Source organism: Mugil cephalus, chromosome 12, assembly GCF_022458985.1.
Source record: "Mugil cephalus isolate CIBA_MC_2020 chromosome 12, CIBA_Mcephalus_1.1, whole genome shotgun sequence".
NCBI lineage: Eukaryota > Metazoa > Chordata > Actinopteri > Mugiliformes > Mugilidae > Mugil > Mugil cephalus.
This window is the reverse complement of record NC_061781.1, coordinates 7952607-7969251: the sequence shown is the minus strand read 5'-3', so window position 1 is coordinate 7969251 and position 16645 is coordinate 7952607. Positions and strand designations below refer to the sequence as shown.

The window sequence follows — 16645 nt, the reverse complement described above, 5'->3', positions numbered from 1 at the left end:
TTTGTAAAGTCTCAAAATACACCCAAAGCTTACAAAATGAGGCAAGAACTGTCCTTGAAGCTGGATGGCCTACGCATGTATAGATTGTTCATATATTTTGCAGCAGCTCCATGTGAGAATGTTTTACAAAGACCTCCGATGTTCTAATAAAACAAAATTTTAAATGTGTGCACTCCACTGTATATGAATCTTGTATTAACTGGCAAATTAGGGAAGACAACTAAAAACCACTGAAAAGGACGGTGCGTCATTCACCAGATCTAGTCGGTGTAAGTACCTGTTCTTCTGACGGCTTACGGGGTTGGAAAATGGGCTGGTTTATAAATAGCACTGCTTTTCTAAAGTAACTGGACTAGAGGAGAAGCAAAGCACTTGAAGTAAAGCAGTGCACGTCTCCTGCTATCAACGGCACCCTGGACCTAAAAGCAACACCCCCAGTGATTGGATCATTGATCAGTTTTCTCATTGGTCGGCTCGGCTGTCGGTCAGAGGCTGCACTTGCTGGTTCGTTTAAACCCCTGATTTACGCATAGCGTCTCATCTTCATTGAAGACACAGGCGTATAGGATTGTGTCGCAGCGTCTCCGTTCCGAGGCGCTGACAGAGCATCTGTTGGAATATATTCCTCTCCACGGGAAAAAGGCAAACAGCTCCATCTCCTTTCGCCTCCATCCGGGGAGCAATCAGACGGGTGAAATGAACGCGTAAATGGAGTTTCAATCGTTGTCGTGACTGTTGCTCACCGCCTCTCACTCTGCAGAAGATTTCTGCGTTAAGTTGCAGCAGCGTCCATAGCACCGCAGCGCTCTCCTCCGCAGACATGGGTACCGTCCTCTCCATATCCCCCTCGTCGAAGAAGACGTCTATCATGGACGCCGAGGTCGCAGTGGATGGACTCAAAAACGACAAGAGCCTCAAGAGGCACTCGATGTTCGTGTCCCTCTCCTGGAAGAAGCTGGTGACCAGCTCGGCCAAGAAGAGCGCAAAGAAAGTGAACCCGAACCCGCTTCCCACCCGCGACCTGCCGTCCAACCAGGTGGCCCAGCTCAACAACGAGAACATCAGGAAGACGCACCAAACCGAGGAGAAGAAACCCAAAGCGCCCATCCCAGTGCCGGTGCCAACAGTCCCCACGCAAAACAACGAGACTGCCGTTCAGAACGGGAGGGTACCCGCGGTCCAGAAGCAAACCAGCAACTTGTCCCTGGTTTCACCCAAGCGGATAGTTATCCAGGCTTCCACCGGGGAGCTGCTTCGCTGTTTAGGGGACTTCCTGTGCCGCAGGTGTTACAAACTGAAAGAGTTAAACTGCGGGGAGGTAATCCTCTGGTTCCGGAACATTGACAGGACGCTTTTGATTCAGGGCTGGCAGGATCAAGGCTTCATCACACCGGCCAACGTCGTGTTCGTGTACCTGCTGTGTGAAGACACGATAGATGACAGCGTAGACAGCCCCGCCGAGCTGCAGGGCACCTTCCAAACGTGCCTCTACCTGGCCTACTCCTACATGGGCAACGAGATCTCCTACCCGCTCAAGCCGTTCATGATCGAGTCGAACAAGGACGTCTTCTGGGAGACGTCGCTCCGGATCATCAACAGGATGAGCGGCAAGATGCTCCAGCTCAACGCAGACCCGCACTTTTTCACGGAGGTCTTCCAGGACCTCAAGAACCAGCGAGATGCCAGCGAATCGAACCTGGACCGCTGACACTGAAACGAACAAAGACATGGGCGCGTTTAAAAATGAATGTAAAAGACGAATGCAAAATCACATATGGGTGGTTTTGAATAAGGATGTCGAAGGCTTCTCATGTCCGGGCTGACTATGTCTCTCATGATGTTACACAACTTCAGTAGGCTACAGTGTAGGAGATTTTATAAATGCATGCCAATGGTAGATTCTTCTTTGTTTTTATTCGTGTCCCTTGATTGATGCAGGGATTGACTTGGTGACACTAAATCTCATTCTAAGTGAAAATCAAATCCCCGTTCCATTCATGATTAGCCTAGATAAGTGAATGGATGTCGCAGTGAGCTGAGGTTCAGGGTAGGACCAGAATAGATCTGCGAGGTCCATTCGAGAGGCGGAGCTGTCCGAGGTGCTGACCTGTGCGGCCATTTCTCCTCCCCTCCCTGTTATGTCAGTCACTTTTCCAAAACAGAAACAAGCGTGGCTTAAGAGGCCAAGAGTCAGCGCAGTCTACTTTGAGCACATAGGCTTAAGCCTTCTAAGTACATATGTAGTATATATATGTATACTTTTAACATCAGTCTGCTGATAGTCAAGATGTTGAACATGCAACTGGTGTCAGAGGCATGTTTCTTTAAGGGGACAAACTACTCGGTATAACTGTAGATATGGGCAGTAGAGGTAGTTTTTATCCGCGAACCTTCACCCTTGCTGTATTTATGGCTGCTTTAATACCTGACAGGTATATGAAACTGTTTTCAGCTCGTTTCGTATGATTTAAAAAAAAAAGAAAAGAACAAAAACACCAAATCTCACATAATACCAATCTGATTTTGCAGAACAATGTGATTATATACATGGGTTAGACATGAGGGTGAACAGGGGAAGGAATGTGAAATATGTGAAGGGAGCATCTTCCCGTCTTGAATGTGATCAGTTGCACTAAATGCGCCCACAGATGGCCACGCAGCGAGATTAATCAAACCGAGGCCTCCGTCGTGTGTCGACCCCTGCAGAGGTCGTCCAGAGACTGAATGGAATGTACAGTTTTTCAAGAGATTTGTTTTGTTTTTTTGTTTGTTTTTTTTTTTCCAATCTTGAATGTGCCAACTATTAAAAAATGGCCTGAATCTTTATAGTTTACATGTACATACCCCACATTATAGAGTAGCTTGATTATTTTATTTTCTGCCTGTTTTGGAAGGTGACTGTATACAGTGTAGTTCCAAAAAAAAATGGATAAGAGCTTAATGGTCAAGTTATACTTTGGCCCTGTTCTGCAAAATGTACCATGGGCCTCTGTTTGCCTGCTGTAGTTCAGGATTCTTCAAAGTATATACGTATTTAATGTAAAGATCGCATTATTAACTGGCAGAAGGCTATCATTTGCACATGTGTTATTGCAGTTTTTATAAGCTAAACGTGATCCGACTCTAATTGTCAAACCAAACGTATCGGCGCAAACCTGGCCAACCAGTGCTGAATGGTCCTTCAGAGTGATCATCGTGATGTTGTGTCGTGAATCCATTGCTTTGAAAGTGAATTATAATGCTGCTATTTTGCACAGCTGTGAACAAACCTACGATGTTTTGCACTGTGGTATAAGACAACGGTGATGAGCCAGTGTTTCCTTTCAAGCGCTGGAGCATTTGCCATCACAGTTACAGTCACCAGTTCTCGCTCTAGGATGATCATCCGTGAATTGAATCATCTGTAGTTATGTCATCAATGGAAAGTGGTATTAGATGTTTTGTCTGTGGTGTTCCGCCGCAGTTGCATTCACTCTCTCTACATGTTAATTAAAGGTCAATGCAGTAATTGTTTATGGTGACCATAAGGAAATAAATCCAAACTTATGTAGGATCTCCTGCCTCCTGTTTTGTTCCTTCCGCATCCTGTCCTGATGTTTATGTGTGTGCTCACCACAACATGTCCTAATGTGCACTACACATACGCTCGTGGTCCACATTGGTACAAACCTCGCAGGTTGTTGAGGCAGTGATTAACTTGCACAGCCTCTTATCTACGTACGCCACCCACTAATCCTTGATTTGCAGGGAACCCTTGAGACACAGTTATGCAATAGCAATAAGTCCATGACGAATGTGCTTACTGGGATCTGTTGAGGATGTTTAGGTTGCCTCGATACTGAGACACATCAGGTCCCATTTGTTGCCATGATACTAGAACTCATCAAATGGAGGCAATATTAGAGGGACAAGTTACCTGCCACAATATTTAGTCTTAACCTTAGTGATTGTATGAGATTATGGCCGTAGATATGGATCTGTAACAACAGTGATGGTGCGCTGCAGCCGATAGCTGTTTTACACGCCGAGGACAGCAAAGCCTGCTGACACATTTAAGAGATATTTATGGTAACCTATCTGTGTGTCCTGGGTATTCCAAACGAGGCCACGTACTGAAATGGGAACACGGAGTCAAACTGTAAGAACATAAATTAGAAAACTCTCACAGTTTAGGAGCTTGCATGCGCATCCCACACTCTTTTGATGAGAGAATTCTGAAAAATATACACAGTATGTGTTCATAAACGTCACACAGCGTGTGCTGATATCAAAATGTATCCGAGGATGATAAAATGTGGCACATTAGGAAATTCCAGTAGCATTCAGAAGCAATGATTTCCTGTTTGACAGAATGGAGCTGAATTGATAAGGATTTCCTCTTGGATTTATGAATAAGCCACGTGGGCTGGAGGATTCCTTCATGTGATTGGTTAGAATCTGCTGCAGTCTCAGAACTGCCTGTGACTTTCTCGATGTCTCTCTCTCTCTCTCTCTCTCTCTCGCTCGTCTTTCAGGGACATACAGTGTCTATTTACAGAGCAAAAATGTAAGAACGGCAGACTGGAATTAAGAGGGAAAATAAGGCGTCATGACAGAATAAGAGCAGCGGTGAAATAGTTTTAAAGGAAGATAGAAACAGGGAATGGTGAATTTCTAGGGGGAAAAAAGGAGGTTGGCTGATAACAAAATGGGGAAGAATAGAGACAGATTGGTGTATATTTCATTCAGTTTCTGTAATCTGATGTCTGGTGATTGTAATCTGAACTTGCGGGGAAACTGTTTTCGATGAAAACTTGAAACATGTTTTATAGAAATAGACATACTGTTATACTGTTACACAGCTCCTACGTTCTCACTTGATTGAATCTTTCTGATGGCATTAACAGTGCAAGCCGCTGTCTCCTATAGAGGTTTATAAAAAGATCCTAAGCGTAAAGTCTCATTTAAATAGAGGAAGTTCCAATAAGCGCACCACAATGGTCGAAACAGCTTTCCTGTTATATAGATTTTTTATTTCTTGGTGGCAGAATCTTGCAGCAGCATTATATAACTGTCTCTCGGTGCTGTGTTGTGAGCTTTTTATTAAGATTCATCCCAGGTCTCTTGCATATCTGTCTGCCAGCCCATTTTCTGCATTCTTCTCCACTGCGTCTCTATAGTAACGGGTAGGTAAGTAAATGAGAGCGAGAAGGGCGAAGTGAGCTGTGTGGGGCTGAGCGTGGGCTGAAACCACTGCACAACACATTACACACTGCAGCGATCAATAGGAGGCAGGCACACAGCGTCGGTGAATGTCTGTCAGTGCAGCCATGTCTGACTACAGCCACTCTCTCTTTTCCGAGCCACCTCTGCTCGGAAAAGTGCTGCAGCGTTTGCTTGACTTGCCTCCAGGCCACAGTTGGTCTGCGTGGTTTCTTGGGGACAGGGTCTTGATTGCAATGTTTGCTAGGCAATTTAAATTTTTAATAAAGCTGCAGTAAATGGATTCACCTGCAGGCAAAAGACATGGATTGAAAGTAACAAAGAACATTTACCCAGCATCTATATTTAAGCGCAGTTAAGTTTACTGGAGACCTACTTTTTCCACTTGTATTTTTCAGAGTTTACTTAGTTTAGTTAGAAGTTACATTCTTTGTAAGAATGTTTCTGGCTCTCAATATGGTTTTGACTCGTGTCCATGCATAAATGTACAGTAGTTTAGGTTCATTTTCACAATCAGGCACTCAACACGTTTTAGGCAGTTTCATTAACAGATTTCATCTTCAGTTCTCATCTCATCTTCTGCCACCACTTATCCTCACTAGGGTCGCAAGGGTTGCTGGAGCCTACCAACACAGAGCCATTCACAATCACACCTATGGGCAATTTAGAATCACCAATTAACCTAAAGAGCATGTCTTTGGAGGTGGGAGGAAACTGGAGTACCCGGAGAAAATCCCCTGTGGACACAGGAAGAATTTGCGCCCAGAAAGGCCCAAGTTGGACACGAAACCTTCTCGCTGGGAAACATCAGTGCTGACCACAGAGCTACTGTGCTGTCCTTTCCTCTTCAGTTCATCTGGTTTTATTTGAATAGATCCAGAGATTAAAGAAAGGGTTCAAATAAATATGCGTTTGTGTGGAAGAAGATTGTTTTCTTTCTTTCGTCCTGTCAGATTCCTCTGAAGAGCGTCGACAGCAGGGAAGATTACACTGGGACCTGAACAAGCCAAGTCAGCGTCAATCAGGAGAAACTGTGAAGATTTTATTTGACAATGTGGCCAATAAGAAAAATGTCAGTCTTTGGGGATCAGTGGTGATGTCGTACGTTAATGGAATAGCTTAAGGCTGCGCTTACGATAGGAAACCACGGGTCTGTTGGGGGAATGATGGAGATCTACATGGGATGAGACTGTGGAGCAGACCATGGATGTGAAGGCTGAAGGTGAGTGGAAGGCGGAGGGTTTTGGCCTAAAACGAGCTGCTGACAACAGCGTAGGAGAACGTGTTTAACATTTGACACACAATGTATAAAGATGGACGACAAAACGGCTCCACAAAAGTGAAGCTAAAGCAAAAGTGCTGCCTTGGTGACTGCCTCCATGTTCGGATTTGAGCCAAACTACAACACTGAAGTATACGTCACATATATTTTCTTCAAGGGTGGTCGTAGGTAATTCATATAATACTGATGCATACTCAAGTACAGTGTATAATCCAACATCTTGTAACTGGTGGAGGTAGAGCAGAGCACAGTGTTAGTTAAACGAAAACGCGAGTGTGTGGGCGGGTCATCAATATGGCGGCTCTGTGTGGCTCCACTCTAACATCCGTTTGGAGCAGCTGCTGTGTTAATGAAGGCCTGTCCTTTAAAGAAAGACATTGGGTGAGAAAGTTTGTCAAAGACATTAGGAAGTTGAGAAGTTTTAAAAGTGCAAACTCTAGCAACTGGGTAACTTAAAGACTGTAAAGATACAAGTTTGTGTAGAGTGGAAATTCAGGATGCGTTTCTTACCTTTGTTGTGTTTCCCTTTTCAGGTGCTTGGGCTAAAAGAGCCACACAGGTAACTAAGAAACTTTCAAGGTTCCACGAGAAACCAGTGGTGTACTTAAAGAGGGGGATAGCTGACGCTCAAATGCCAAATAAGAACTGAAAGGATTGAATGTGATGTATGTAAAGGTTTTAAATTAAGTTATGGTAAATGTCATTATGATAATACATGTTTGTACTTAATTTAACATCATATAACATTGGGTTAAGGAGTCCTCCGGTGGATTGGTAGGGCTTGAGGTTTGAATAATTGCAGCCTGTAAAATAGAGCCGGTGCACTCTATCAGGTTGTATTCCACCATTGCTTTTTTCTTTGTATCACTCCTAATTTGGAGGAGGTTTTTTGTGTGTTTGTGATGATCATTGTTGGTGAATAAATACTTTGCACCTCCACTGGGTCTCAAGCTTCATGCTTCAGGCCATTCTAACAGCACACAATAACATGCAAACACTTGAACCAATCATTTCCTTCCAGGAGAAATACATTCTTTCTGCACATGTTTCAGCCACTTGAGGTAAACATCGTCTTTTATTGAATTCGTTCAGTGTTGTCAACAAAGCTGAATATATGAAGGTCTTCTTTTTCTTCAGTAATATTTCCATCAGACTGGACTCCACAGGCAGCCACTTTGTGTATGTTCTGTTCTGACTCATGGGGCCTGTATGAAGAGTTAAATTGGATTTAGAATAGCTTCCGTCGGGCTGGCAAAATATTTTTTGACTTTGTCATTGTCTTGAGAATTTCCTGTCTGGTGAAATGGGATTCTCTCTGTAGCAAAGAGACCAAATCAGGAGCAACCGAGGCAACACCCTGCAGGGATTATATCTATTTTGCTGCCCTCTTGCTACATAACCACCCTACTAATCTCTTAAACTAGATTACTCCAGCGTCGAGTTGCACTGAGACACCTGGTCACCAGTACAGCAGAGTGAAGTCAATCGAAACTAAGGCACGCCATGGTTCATTTGAAGGCGAATTGTCTCACTTGATTTATGTCATACACGTATTATATGGGGACACACTCTTCTGTTCTTATGACGTTTTATTTTGTTTCAAGTTTTTAAACAATTCACCGTTCTAATTCTTTCATTCAACACACACCTACACAGCATTTATTGTTATTTTCTCTTCTTTACCAGTGAATCATTCCACACTGCATGATTATTCGTCAATTAGTTTTACGTAACAGACTAGAACTATAGAGGTGCTTCAGCCCCAGACCCGAATTGGGTCATTAACATTTCAAGTGAACCATCATTTGATTCTGACTCAGTCTTGAGTGTTTGCCACAGTTTGGACGCCTGCACCAAACTGATGGAAATGCAAAATCTTTTGACACTAAACAGAAATCTTGCTCTTTTTTTTCTTTTTTTTTTTTTTTTTACGTGTTTGCTATGTTTTCACACGGTTACAAAATGCAAAATAGGTGTCAAATTAGCATAAATGAACAAACAAACCCTTAAAATGACAAAGGAACCTCCATCTCCACTGAGTTTATGTCCCCAGCATTAATAGTTTTATAGTGCATTCACAACAGTGGGATATTCAGGGGTTGTTTTTGTTTTTTTTGCTCCACAGAATCAGAATGTCCATCCAGAGGCGTTACTGTCTCGGTTTAAAAAAAAGGCTACAAATGCGGCACATTGGTCTAAATTGCCTGCCCGCTTTCTTGTACCTCTCGTGTTCCTCCTCCTCTCAGAGTGCCTCTCTTCTCCTCGCATCTCTTTCTCTCGCCCTTTTATTCTCACGTCTATTTGAGCACCACGTAGGTGTGCTGTTCTAAATTAGCTGAGCCTTCATTGCTGCTCTCTCTCTGGCTGGAGGAATGAGTCACTGAGTGCAACGCTTCACATAAAAACAACTCTGCTTTACTGTCAGACCTGACTGTATTTACGGAATATGTGAGTCATGGACACCAACAGAATATGGGATTTTGCGCAAATATGATAAAACAAGTAGGGTTTATTAAAAATAATGATAAAAAAAAGAAATAAAGGCACTAAAAGTATTGCAATAAAAGATAATGCTCTTAATGTGTAAATGTTCTTGTGTTGAGGCCATGTGTTTTTTATAGAACGGCTTTGTGTAAAACCACCAGTGTGATCATTTTAGTTGTAACTCCACAGCTCTCTGTTCCAGTACATCCAAACAGGGAGGCTGTCCAAATGGCTGGAAAAACAAAATTAAATATTAAACGTACATTTTTTTCCCTCTTTTTATCACTTGTGTGGAACATTCATCTCTAACATAAGTGCTCCTAGGTAGCACAGCGTGTATGGGCGCTGAGATGTGCTTCTTCTCTGTTATCCTCCAATTCCGTGCGTTTCCTTCTCGCTCCTCAGTCCTCCACGCTGACGCCGTTAATCCTGTGGCTTGCAGGAAAACACCCACCTAGTTTGTTATGCAAGGAGAGAGAGGATGAGGATCAGCAACAACAGGCGCAGCAGATTAGTGGCAGAGCAGTTGGCAGAGGAGACGGTGACGACTGCAATGTTGTGGAAGTGACTCAGTCCCCGTGGAGTTTCAGCTGTGTTGTTTTAAGGAACGCGCAAGTCTATGGAGGGTGGACAACACATCACAGGGACCTCTGTGCCTGTGTGTTAGTGTTTTGTCTGTGAAGGCGAGGGAGAGTGAGAAATTCAGTCGTCAATAGCGACCCCATGTCTTTCCCATTGATATTCAGGACACACATGCACACAGTTGTGAATGAGTTACCCCCTCAATCTCTTTCCCACACACACACACACACACACACACACCCTCACACACATCAAACATATGTCATTTAATTAGTGTGTTCATTCAGTCTGTCTGGATTATTATCGACATGCGATTTATTTTATTTTTTTAATTTGTTCATTTTACCACACAAATACACATTCTAGGCAAATGTTTTATTTAAAGGCCACCCATGTTTTGTGTGTTATGTGCACTAATCTTTCTTGATGTGTTAAATACATAAAGCCTCTGTGTTCTTTCCATTGTATCGCTGTCATAAAAATATGGTTTGAGGTTAATCTGCCATCTGCAAATGCCTCTACCTTGTTATGTAAACCTATTAACCGTGTTCTGACATTGGAAGAGTTACGGCGCCCCCACCTGGCTGATAACATTTACTGTCAGACTTTAGTCATTAAAAAAAGAAAAAATGTGATAACAGATAATGACTAATACTAATGCAGCAAATATGAAATTTCTTCTGTATCATTTGTGTGCTGCATGGTGAGTCAGTCTCTGTGAAGTTTAAAAGTAAGTGTAGAATGAAATAAATGAAAACAAACAAACAAACAAAAAAACACTTTTAGGATTTTCATCTATGAGCTCAGTAGGTAGACTGCAATGAATTTGATTCATTTGATTTTTAGTTTTAAGAAAACACATTTCCCACTTTCACTGGCAAAACTGTAAATATGTTAATTCCTCCTTTCCATTATAGCTAAGCTACACATGTACACCATCTGGATGTCAAAGGGCTCTTCATATGGATGACTGGCTCCTCTGTGTTTCTGTATGAACCGACAGGGTGATATATTTGAGCGCAAGAATTACGTGGATGTATCACAGCAGGACTGGCATGGCAGCCATTAGCTACTTGTCTCCAGCTCCTACCTTTACTTTCTCACAATCAATTTATTTATTCCATCCAAAGACTCGTTATTTAGGGAATACATACAACGACAAGAAAAACTGAAGCATTTTAAGCATGACTGGCTGTTTTGCAACAGGCATAAAGTGAAAACGTGCAATTTAAGTATAAAGTCACAAAACAAGATTTATTTGGATTTGTATTTAATTCATCGTTTCATATTTCTCATTGGTACAGCTGTCTTAGCCACAGTGTCACGCTGTGTAAACAAATGCAATCTAATCACTTTAAAACAACTAAAAAGCAGCATTTACAGAGAAGTTCATAAATTCACAGTTTTCTGTTACTATTCAGCCTTTTTCCCCCCCACACAAAATACAAGTCTGTGCCTTTGCACTGGTTTTCATTTTATTGCATGTAGGTATGGAAATATATTTTGTTTCGCTTGATTTCAAACCCTAACAGCGATTAAATTAACATTTTGTTTCAGGTGACTCTTGCACGACGTTATTGGTAGAAGTGTTATTCCGTCCCACAACCACAAGCTGGCGCCAGTAGACCACTAATGGCTCGACGTTTTTCTCCCGTACTGGTGCCAGCGCACCTGTCTGTATGTTGGGACAAAACCGGGAAGGGGGATAATAGACAGCGAATGAAAATTGACCGGTGAAGGCTGATAGGTAAAGAACAGACAGTGCATGACATTAAGCTGTCTTCTGAAATAGTAATAATTTTATTATCCAAATCTGCTCTCTCGCTTGTAAACGTTTACTGATTAGCGATTAAACGTCACAAATTGAAGCTGAGAAGAAACCCCATATCTTGGTTGTGTATGGTTTGAGTTTAATCAAAGTATTTGCAGAATTTTACGCGTAAAAGTGCGAACTTCTGTGCGTAATTTGACAGGCGGCCTCAGATGAGCTGAATTCATTTTTGTTTAAATACGCGTTCGTAGTATCTACCATTGCAGTTCGTAATTTAAAAACTGCTTCGTGCCGTTGAAACAAACCTTTTAAGCAGGAAACGCCAATTTGAGACAAAACTAGATTTTCGTCCTTCTTTGTAATCTCTCGCCTTTCGCTGATAAATCACCTGTGGTATCTACACGTTTTTCAGTTTGTCTAAATGATGCATTAAGAGTCAGTTGTAGTGGTTATTGATGCTGCTCAGGCTGTTGATGTTGTTGACACAGCTGATGTGTGGCGGAGACACGGTGCCAAAGGGCCCCGGGGGCTGAAGGTTGTGGCTGTGGTACAGAGCCGCCGGAGGAGAGCCGGGCCAGTAGGAGAAACTCGAAGGTCCCACCCCGGGAGCCACGAGGTTCAGTTTGGAAATCCCGGAGAAGGAAATCGGGGAGAAGTTGCCTTGAAACTTGTAGATGGCCTGCTCGGTGGTGGACGGCTGGCACACCTGCGCCAAGCCGTGAAAATCAAACTTGTACGCGTATCTCTTGCCGTGCACTTTGGTCATGATGTTCTTATCGTAGTAGTAGCGCAGCGCCCGGCTCAGCTTGTCGTAGTTCATGTTGGGTTTGCTTTTGCGCTCCCCCCATCGCCGGGCCACCTCGTCCGGGTCGATGAGCTTGAACTCTCCGTTGGTGCCCTCCCAGGCGATGCATGATATGTTGGTGCTGTCAGAGAGGAGCTCCAACAGGAACTGCCAGAGCTGAATCTGCCCGCTCCCTGATTAAAGCGAAACAAACACAATCATTGGTCCAACTTGTAAACTAATGCACGCAAGAAAAAAAAAAAAAAAAAAAAAAAAAACATAGCAACACAACCTATTCTTCTTATAAGCAAGAACCTCCCAAAATGTATCAATTCTAATACATCTAATAGGTATAGTAATAGGCGAAATTGAAAGATTAATTATGGATACATTATATGGAAAACATATTTTTATGTACACTTTTTTTTTTTTTAAATATTTGTATCAAATATATACACATATTTTGAAACGTAAAGCATATTGGAAATGAGAAAAAACATCTGCACAATGTAATGGTTACAGCACAATTTAATTTCAAAAGATAAACAGAGATTTAGGTTATACTTCAAACTGGAGAGTTCGCGCTTCAAAAACAAATATATGTATAATGAGACATAATTCCTTCATCGTTCCAGCGCATTTTAATTTATTGGGTTGCCGCTATTTAAATGTGCCCCTATCGCGATCATCTTCTTAACTAGAATACGGGGATACATTACGCACACGTCAAACGTGGATAAACGTACCAGACACTGACATATACTTCTGCTTTCCTTTTTTTAAAATAATAATAATAAAAAAAAAAAAAATAGACAGCAAAATAAAGCTCTTCTCGCATCGTTTGAGAGGAGCTGTCGCCACAAGATATAAAATCACGTATTACACAGTATAGGTAGCAAATTCGACATTTTTGCTCAGTGTGCATGGTTTAAGTTTATTTATTTTCATTTTGCTCGGATAAGACATAAAATATACTGTTGTGTTAATAATGCACAATGTCGCACCTGCAAACCAGTAAACAAAATAAACAAGGGGGTGTTAATATGAGGACTGCGAGGACTCTTTACGCATTTTAATCCTGCTATATTATTACCGTATAGAGTTTATATAATAATCAATATTGAGTCATTTCTTCATATCTTTTTTATACAGGCTATATATTATGTCTGGGAAGTTTTTCTCGGTAAAAAACAAAAACAAAGCAAAAAAAAAAACAGCTGTTTAATTATTATTTTAGTCATTATTAATGTTTTCGAATATTTGAGTGTGTATAGAATAGTGTATAGTGTTTTTTTTCCCTATCAAAATAAACGAATCAATAATTGCACTACATAGTCATAATGATATTTATTATGTGACAGTGCGGACACTTGAGTTCTTACCTTTTTGTACGCCTGTATTTATTGGACCCCAAGACGTTCCTTTGCTTTCCTTCAACAGATTTTCTGTTGGATCTGAAATCAAAGCAAACATAATGCCAACATCAGGTGCTTTTCTTTCTCTTTAAATGACTACAGGAGGTCTTCTAGGACAGGTGCAGGCCTACATCATTTTTTTTGTGTCATACAGCACCTATAGGTATTTCAAAATATTACAATATTTCTTTGCTGAGATGAGAAAAACGGATCCAGTCATGTCCATAATTTTCTAGACTCCTCATCTAACAAGAAACATTTTTCCATCATGGCAAGAAAATCAGTTAAAAAATGGAATTAGGAACAAAATCTCCCTAGAGGTTAGATGGTGGCTGTCATAAAAGCTCTAGTTGTTACAATATGCTTTAAATTGACCAGTACACAGTTCAAACTGAAATAAAATGTTTAAAATCCTCAAATCTCAACCAAACAGATTAAAATCCTAATTGTATCCAGGGTCCAGTCGGAATCTAATGCGTGAAGCATGTCGTCTTTGCGGTCTCCTTTGCGAGAAGCCAGGAAACGCGTCCAGGAAAAAGGATTTCCGATTTCCGACAAAAGAGCAGACGGGCTTTCAGATTGAAACGGCTGAACAATGCTCTGCCCTGGAAACGGAGCATCTTCCTCTGGAGGACACCGACACCCAGCGAAATTTAAAATATTAAATCATAAAGAGCTATTTCTATCGTTCTTAACGGGTCTAAACGACCAACCTGAGAGATACATGTTGAACATGAGGTTTCCTCCGCAGTCCTGTCTCATTGTGTTCACTTGTTCAGAAAGGGTTGGATTTCATTTCGTTGGTGGCGGAGGAAAAGATTTTTATTAAACTTTATCTCATAACTGTGATCTGGAATAAATGCGGCGGGGGGACAGATTGAAGTTTCCAGGCAACTGTCACTGGCCCCCATCTCTGAGACAATATTCAGACAGCAATTTCCCCTGGTGCATTGCTTTAATTAAAAGAGCAATTTACCTCTGTCAGCCCGCCTGGTGCCCACAATAAAAAGAGGGCGATAGAAATTCGGCCCTTATCAATCCGCCATCACAGTTTAATAAAGTTTCCGCGTTAAGATCTGAGTTTCTATGGTGAATTGAAGTGTTTGACATGGAAACCAGTTCAGATCCTCCTTACTTTTCCGCCTCTTTACCTCTAGGCAAACAGCAAAGACCTATTTCATGCCGGGAAATGAATATTTACCTTTAAAACACGCTTCAGTAAGCACGAGAAAACAAGAACATTTCATCCTTCCTAACCTGCTCTTTGTGGGTTTAAGGTTATATGGCATCAATCCGGGGCTAATGAGGTTGTAACTTTGAAACCACGGCCTCTGATGCTCACTGACGTTATCAAGTCCACTCATATTTTTTTTTTCTTTTCTTTTCTTTTTTTTTTTTTTTTTTTTTTTTTTTGGGAGCAGTGGACTGCGTAAAGCTGGGCTCTCTCCGTCACGAGTCTGGATGGGGCAATTTTTGCTTTGTCTTTCCATGTATAGTCTATACACACACTCTGCAGTTAATATTCTCATTAACCTACCTTGGTATTAAGGGCTTCAAAATAAAACAATGGACACACATTTACCATTTTTCCCGTTTACTTGGATACGCAGAACATTTCAAACGTTTTATTCAGGTGTTAATAAAGCAGACGTTACGCACACATAACAGCAATGAACCAGAACCAACATTGATTAGGTTTAATTAAAAAAATTAATGTTACATTTACCTGAAATCTCCAAGGAGAAAAAAAAAATATTGTTGAAAAGCTGTTTAAAGCAACAAACACGGAGACAAAGGTTTCTATAATTCATGAGTGTGTCAGAAATGATAAATGGTTATATCCCAAATATCTATAACGTGGGGGACATCCCTGGTTTGATTCCTTTGCTGTTTGCAATACTTTCTCATCCCGTGTTTCTTAGTCTGCATCCATTTGAAAGAGATCTAATCAATGTTTTTTTTTAAAAAAGGCCAATAAATCTGCTTGATTCATCAACTGCCCTGAAATAAAAACAATAAAAAAACACCTTGACATCACATATGTGATCTCTATGGGATCACGTGTGGTTTTGCATATTTATTTTTTTCTGGACAGAACAAGTGATGATGCAATGATATTGTAATCTATATGAATAAAATGAATTGTAAATGCATCACAAACAATCTTAGATTAGTATCTAAAACATAAAAATCTTAAAATTAAATGACAACAGCTTTTCTTGCAGGAAATAATCAGATTTTGCGTGAACGTCGACTTCTTCTGTGTCAAAATCCCAATTGTAAAGTTCTGTCTCGACTCATATCATGCACTCAGCCCTCCCTGGTGACTGAAGTGAAAGTGAATGGCCTGCTAATCATTAGCCATCTACGTAATGAATCATCTGACTGAGGTCAGACATGGACATATTTAAAGAACTGGGAATCAAGCTATTTGTTGATTTAATTTTTTTTATTTATTGGACTACACGTTAGTCTAATTAAACATAAAGACAGTGCATGAAATTACCTTCTACACATGTTACATCCCAGTTAGTGTGATATTAACATGGTCTTTTGGTTGCCTCTCAGTCAAAACAACTGAACTTCAACATATCATTTCAAGTTTTTTTTTTCTTCTTCCGCACACCCAAGAAACATGTTGTGTGACTGTCCGCTGCAGAACAGAGCAGCGCATTAAGTTCCATCATGAGCCGAATGGTGTGTTGGCAGGTTTGTCTCTGGCGTCCCAGACTTGCTTTAGCTGCCTGTGTACAATTACAAGTCGCAGGCAACTTAAAACAAGCCTCGAAAACCAGACTGCGTCGTTAGATGGTGCATACAGTAGAAAATAGGCTGATAACCTCCAGTGAGTGCTGAGCATGAGGCCAGAAAACCGCAGAAAAAAAAAAATGTTGATGTATTCCATTACTGTAGTTAAAGATTTACACACACACACAAGAAAACTTATCGCCTGATGATACTGAGACTTTAAGCACAGAAAACATAAAAAAAATACGTGAAAGTTTCCAACAGTAGCTCCAGAATGTGTTGTTCAGATGCTATGTCTTGGCATACGTCATCCCTGAAGAAACCTCTGTGGTCGTTTTGCTACTTAACACATGAAAACATTCAGGCTACATTACATC

General features: G+C 41.2%; 2 protein-coding genes across 2 annotated transcripts; one reads left to right on the top strand and one right to left on the bottom strand.

Moving 5' to 3' along the window:
• Window positions 1-506: 506 nt before the first annotated feature.
• Window positions 507-3553, top strand: LOC125017928 (cyclin-dependent kinase 5 activator 1-like). The gene has a single exon (XM_047601500.1). It carries the CDS (start codon window positions 821-823, stop codon window positions 1706-1708), a length of 888 nt encoding a protein of 295 aa, XP_047457456.1. The 5' UTR covers window positions 507-820; the 3' UTR covers window positions 1709-3553.
• A 7453-nt stretch (window positions 3554-11006) lies between these two features.
• On the bottom strand, window positions 11007-16321 carry fev (FEV transcription factor, ETS family member). Its single transcript, XM_047600169.1, has 3 exons — window positions 14234-16321; window positions 13488-13559; window positions 11007-12299 (listed from the first exon to the last, which is right to left on the bottom strand). Exons 1-3 carry the CDS (start codon window positions 14280-14282, stop codon window positions 11758-11760), a joined length of 663 nt encoding a protein of 220 aa, XP_047456125.1. The 5' UTR covers window positions 14283-16321; the 3' UTR covers window positions 11007-11757.
• Between the last annotated feature and the right edge of the window lie 324 nt (window positions 16322-16645).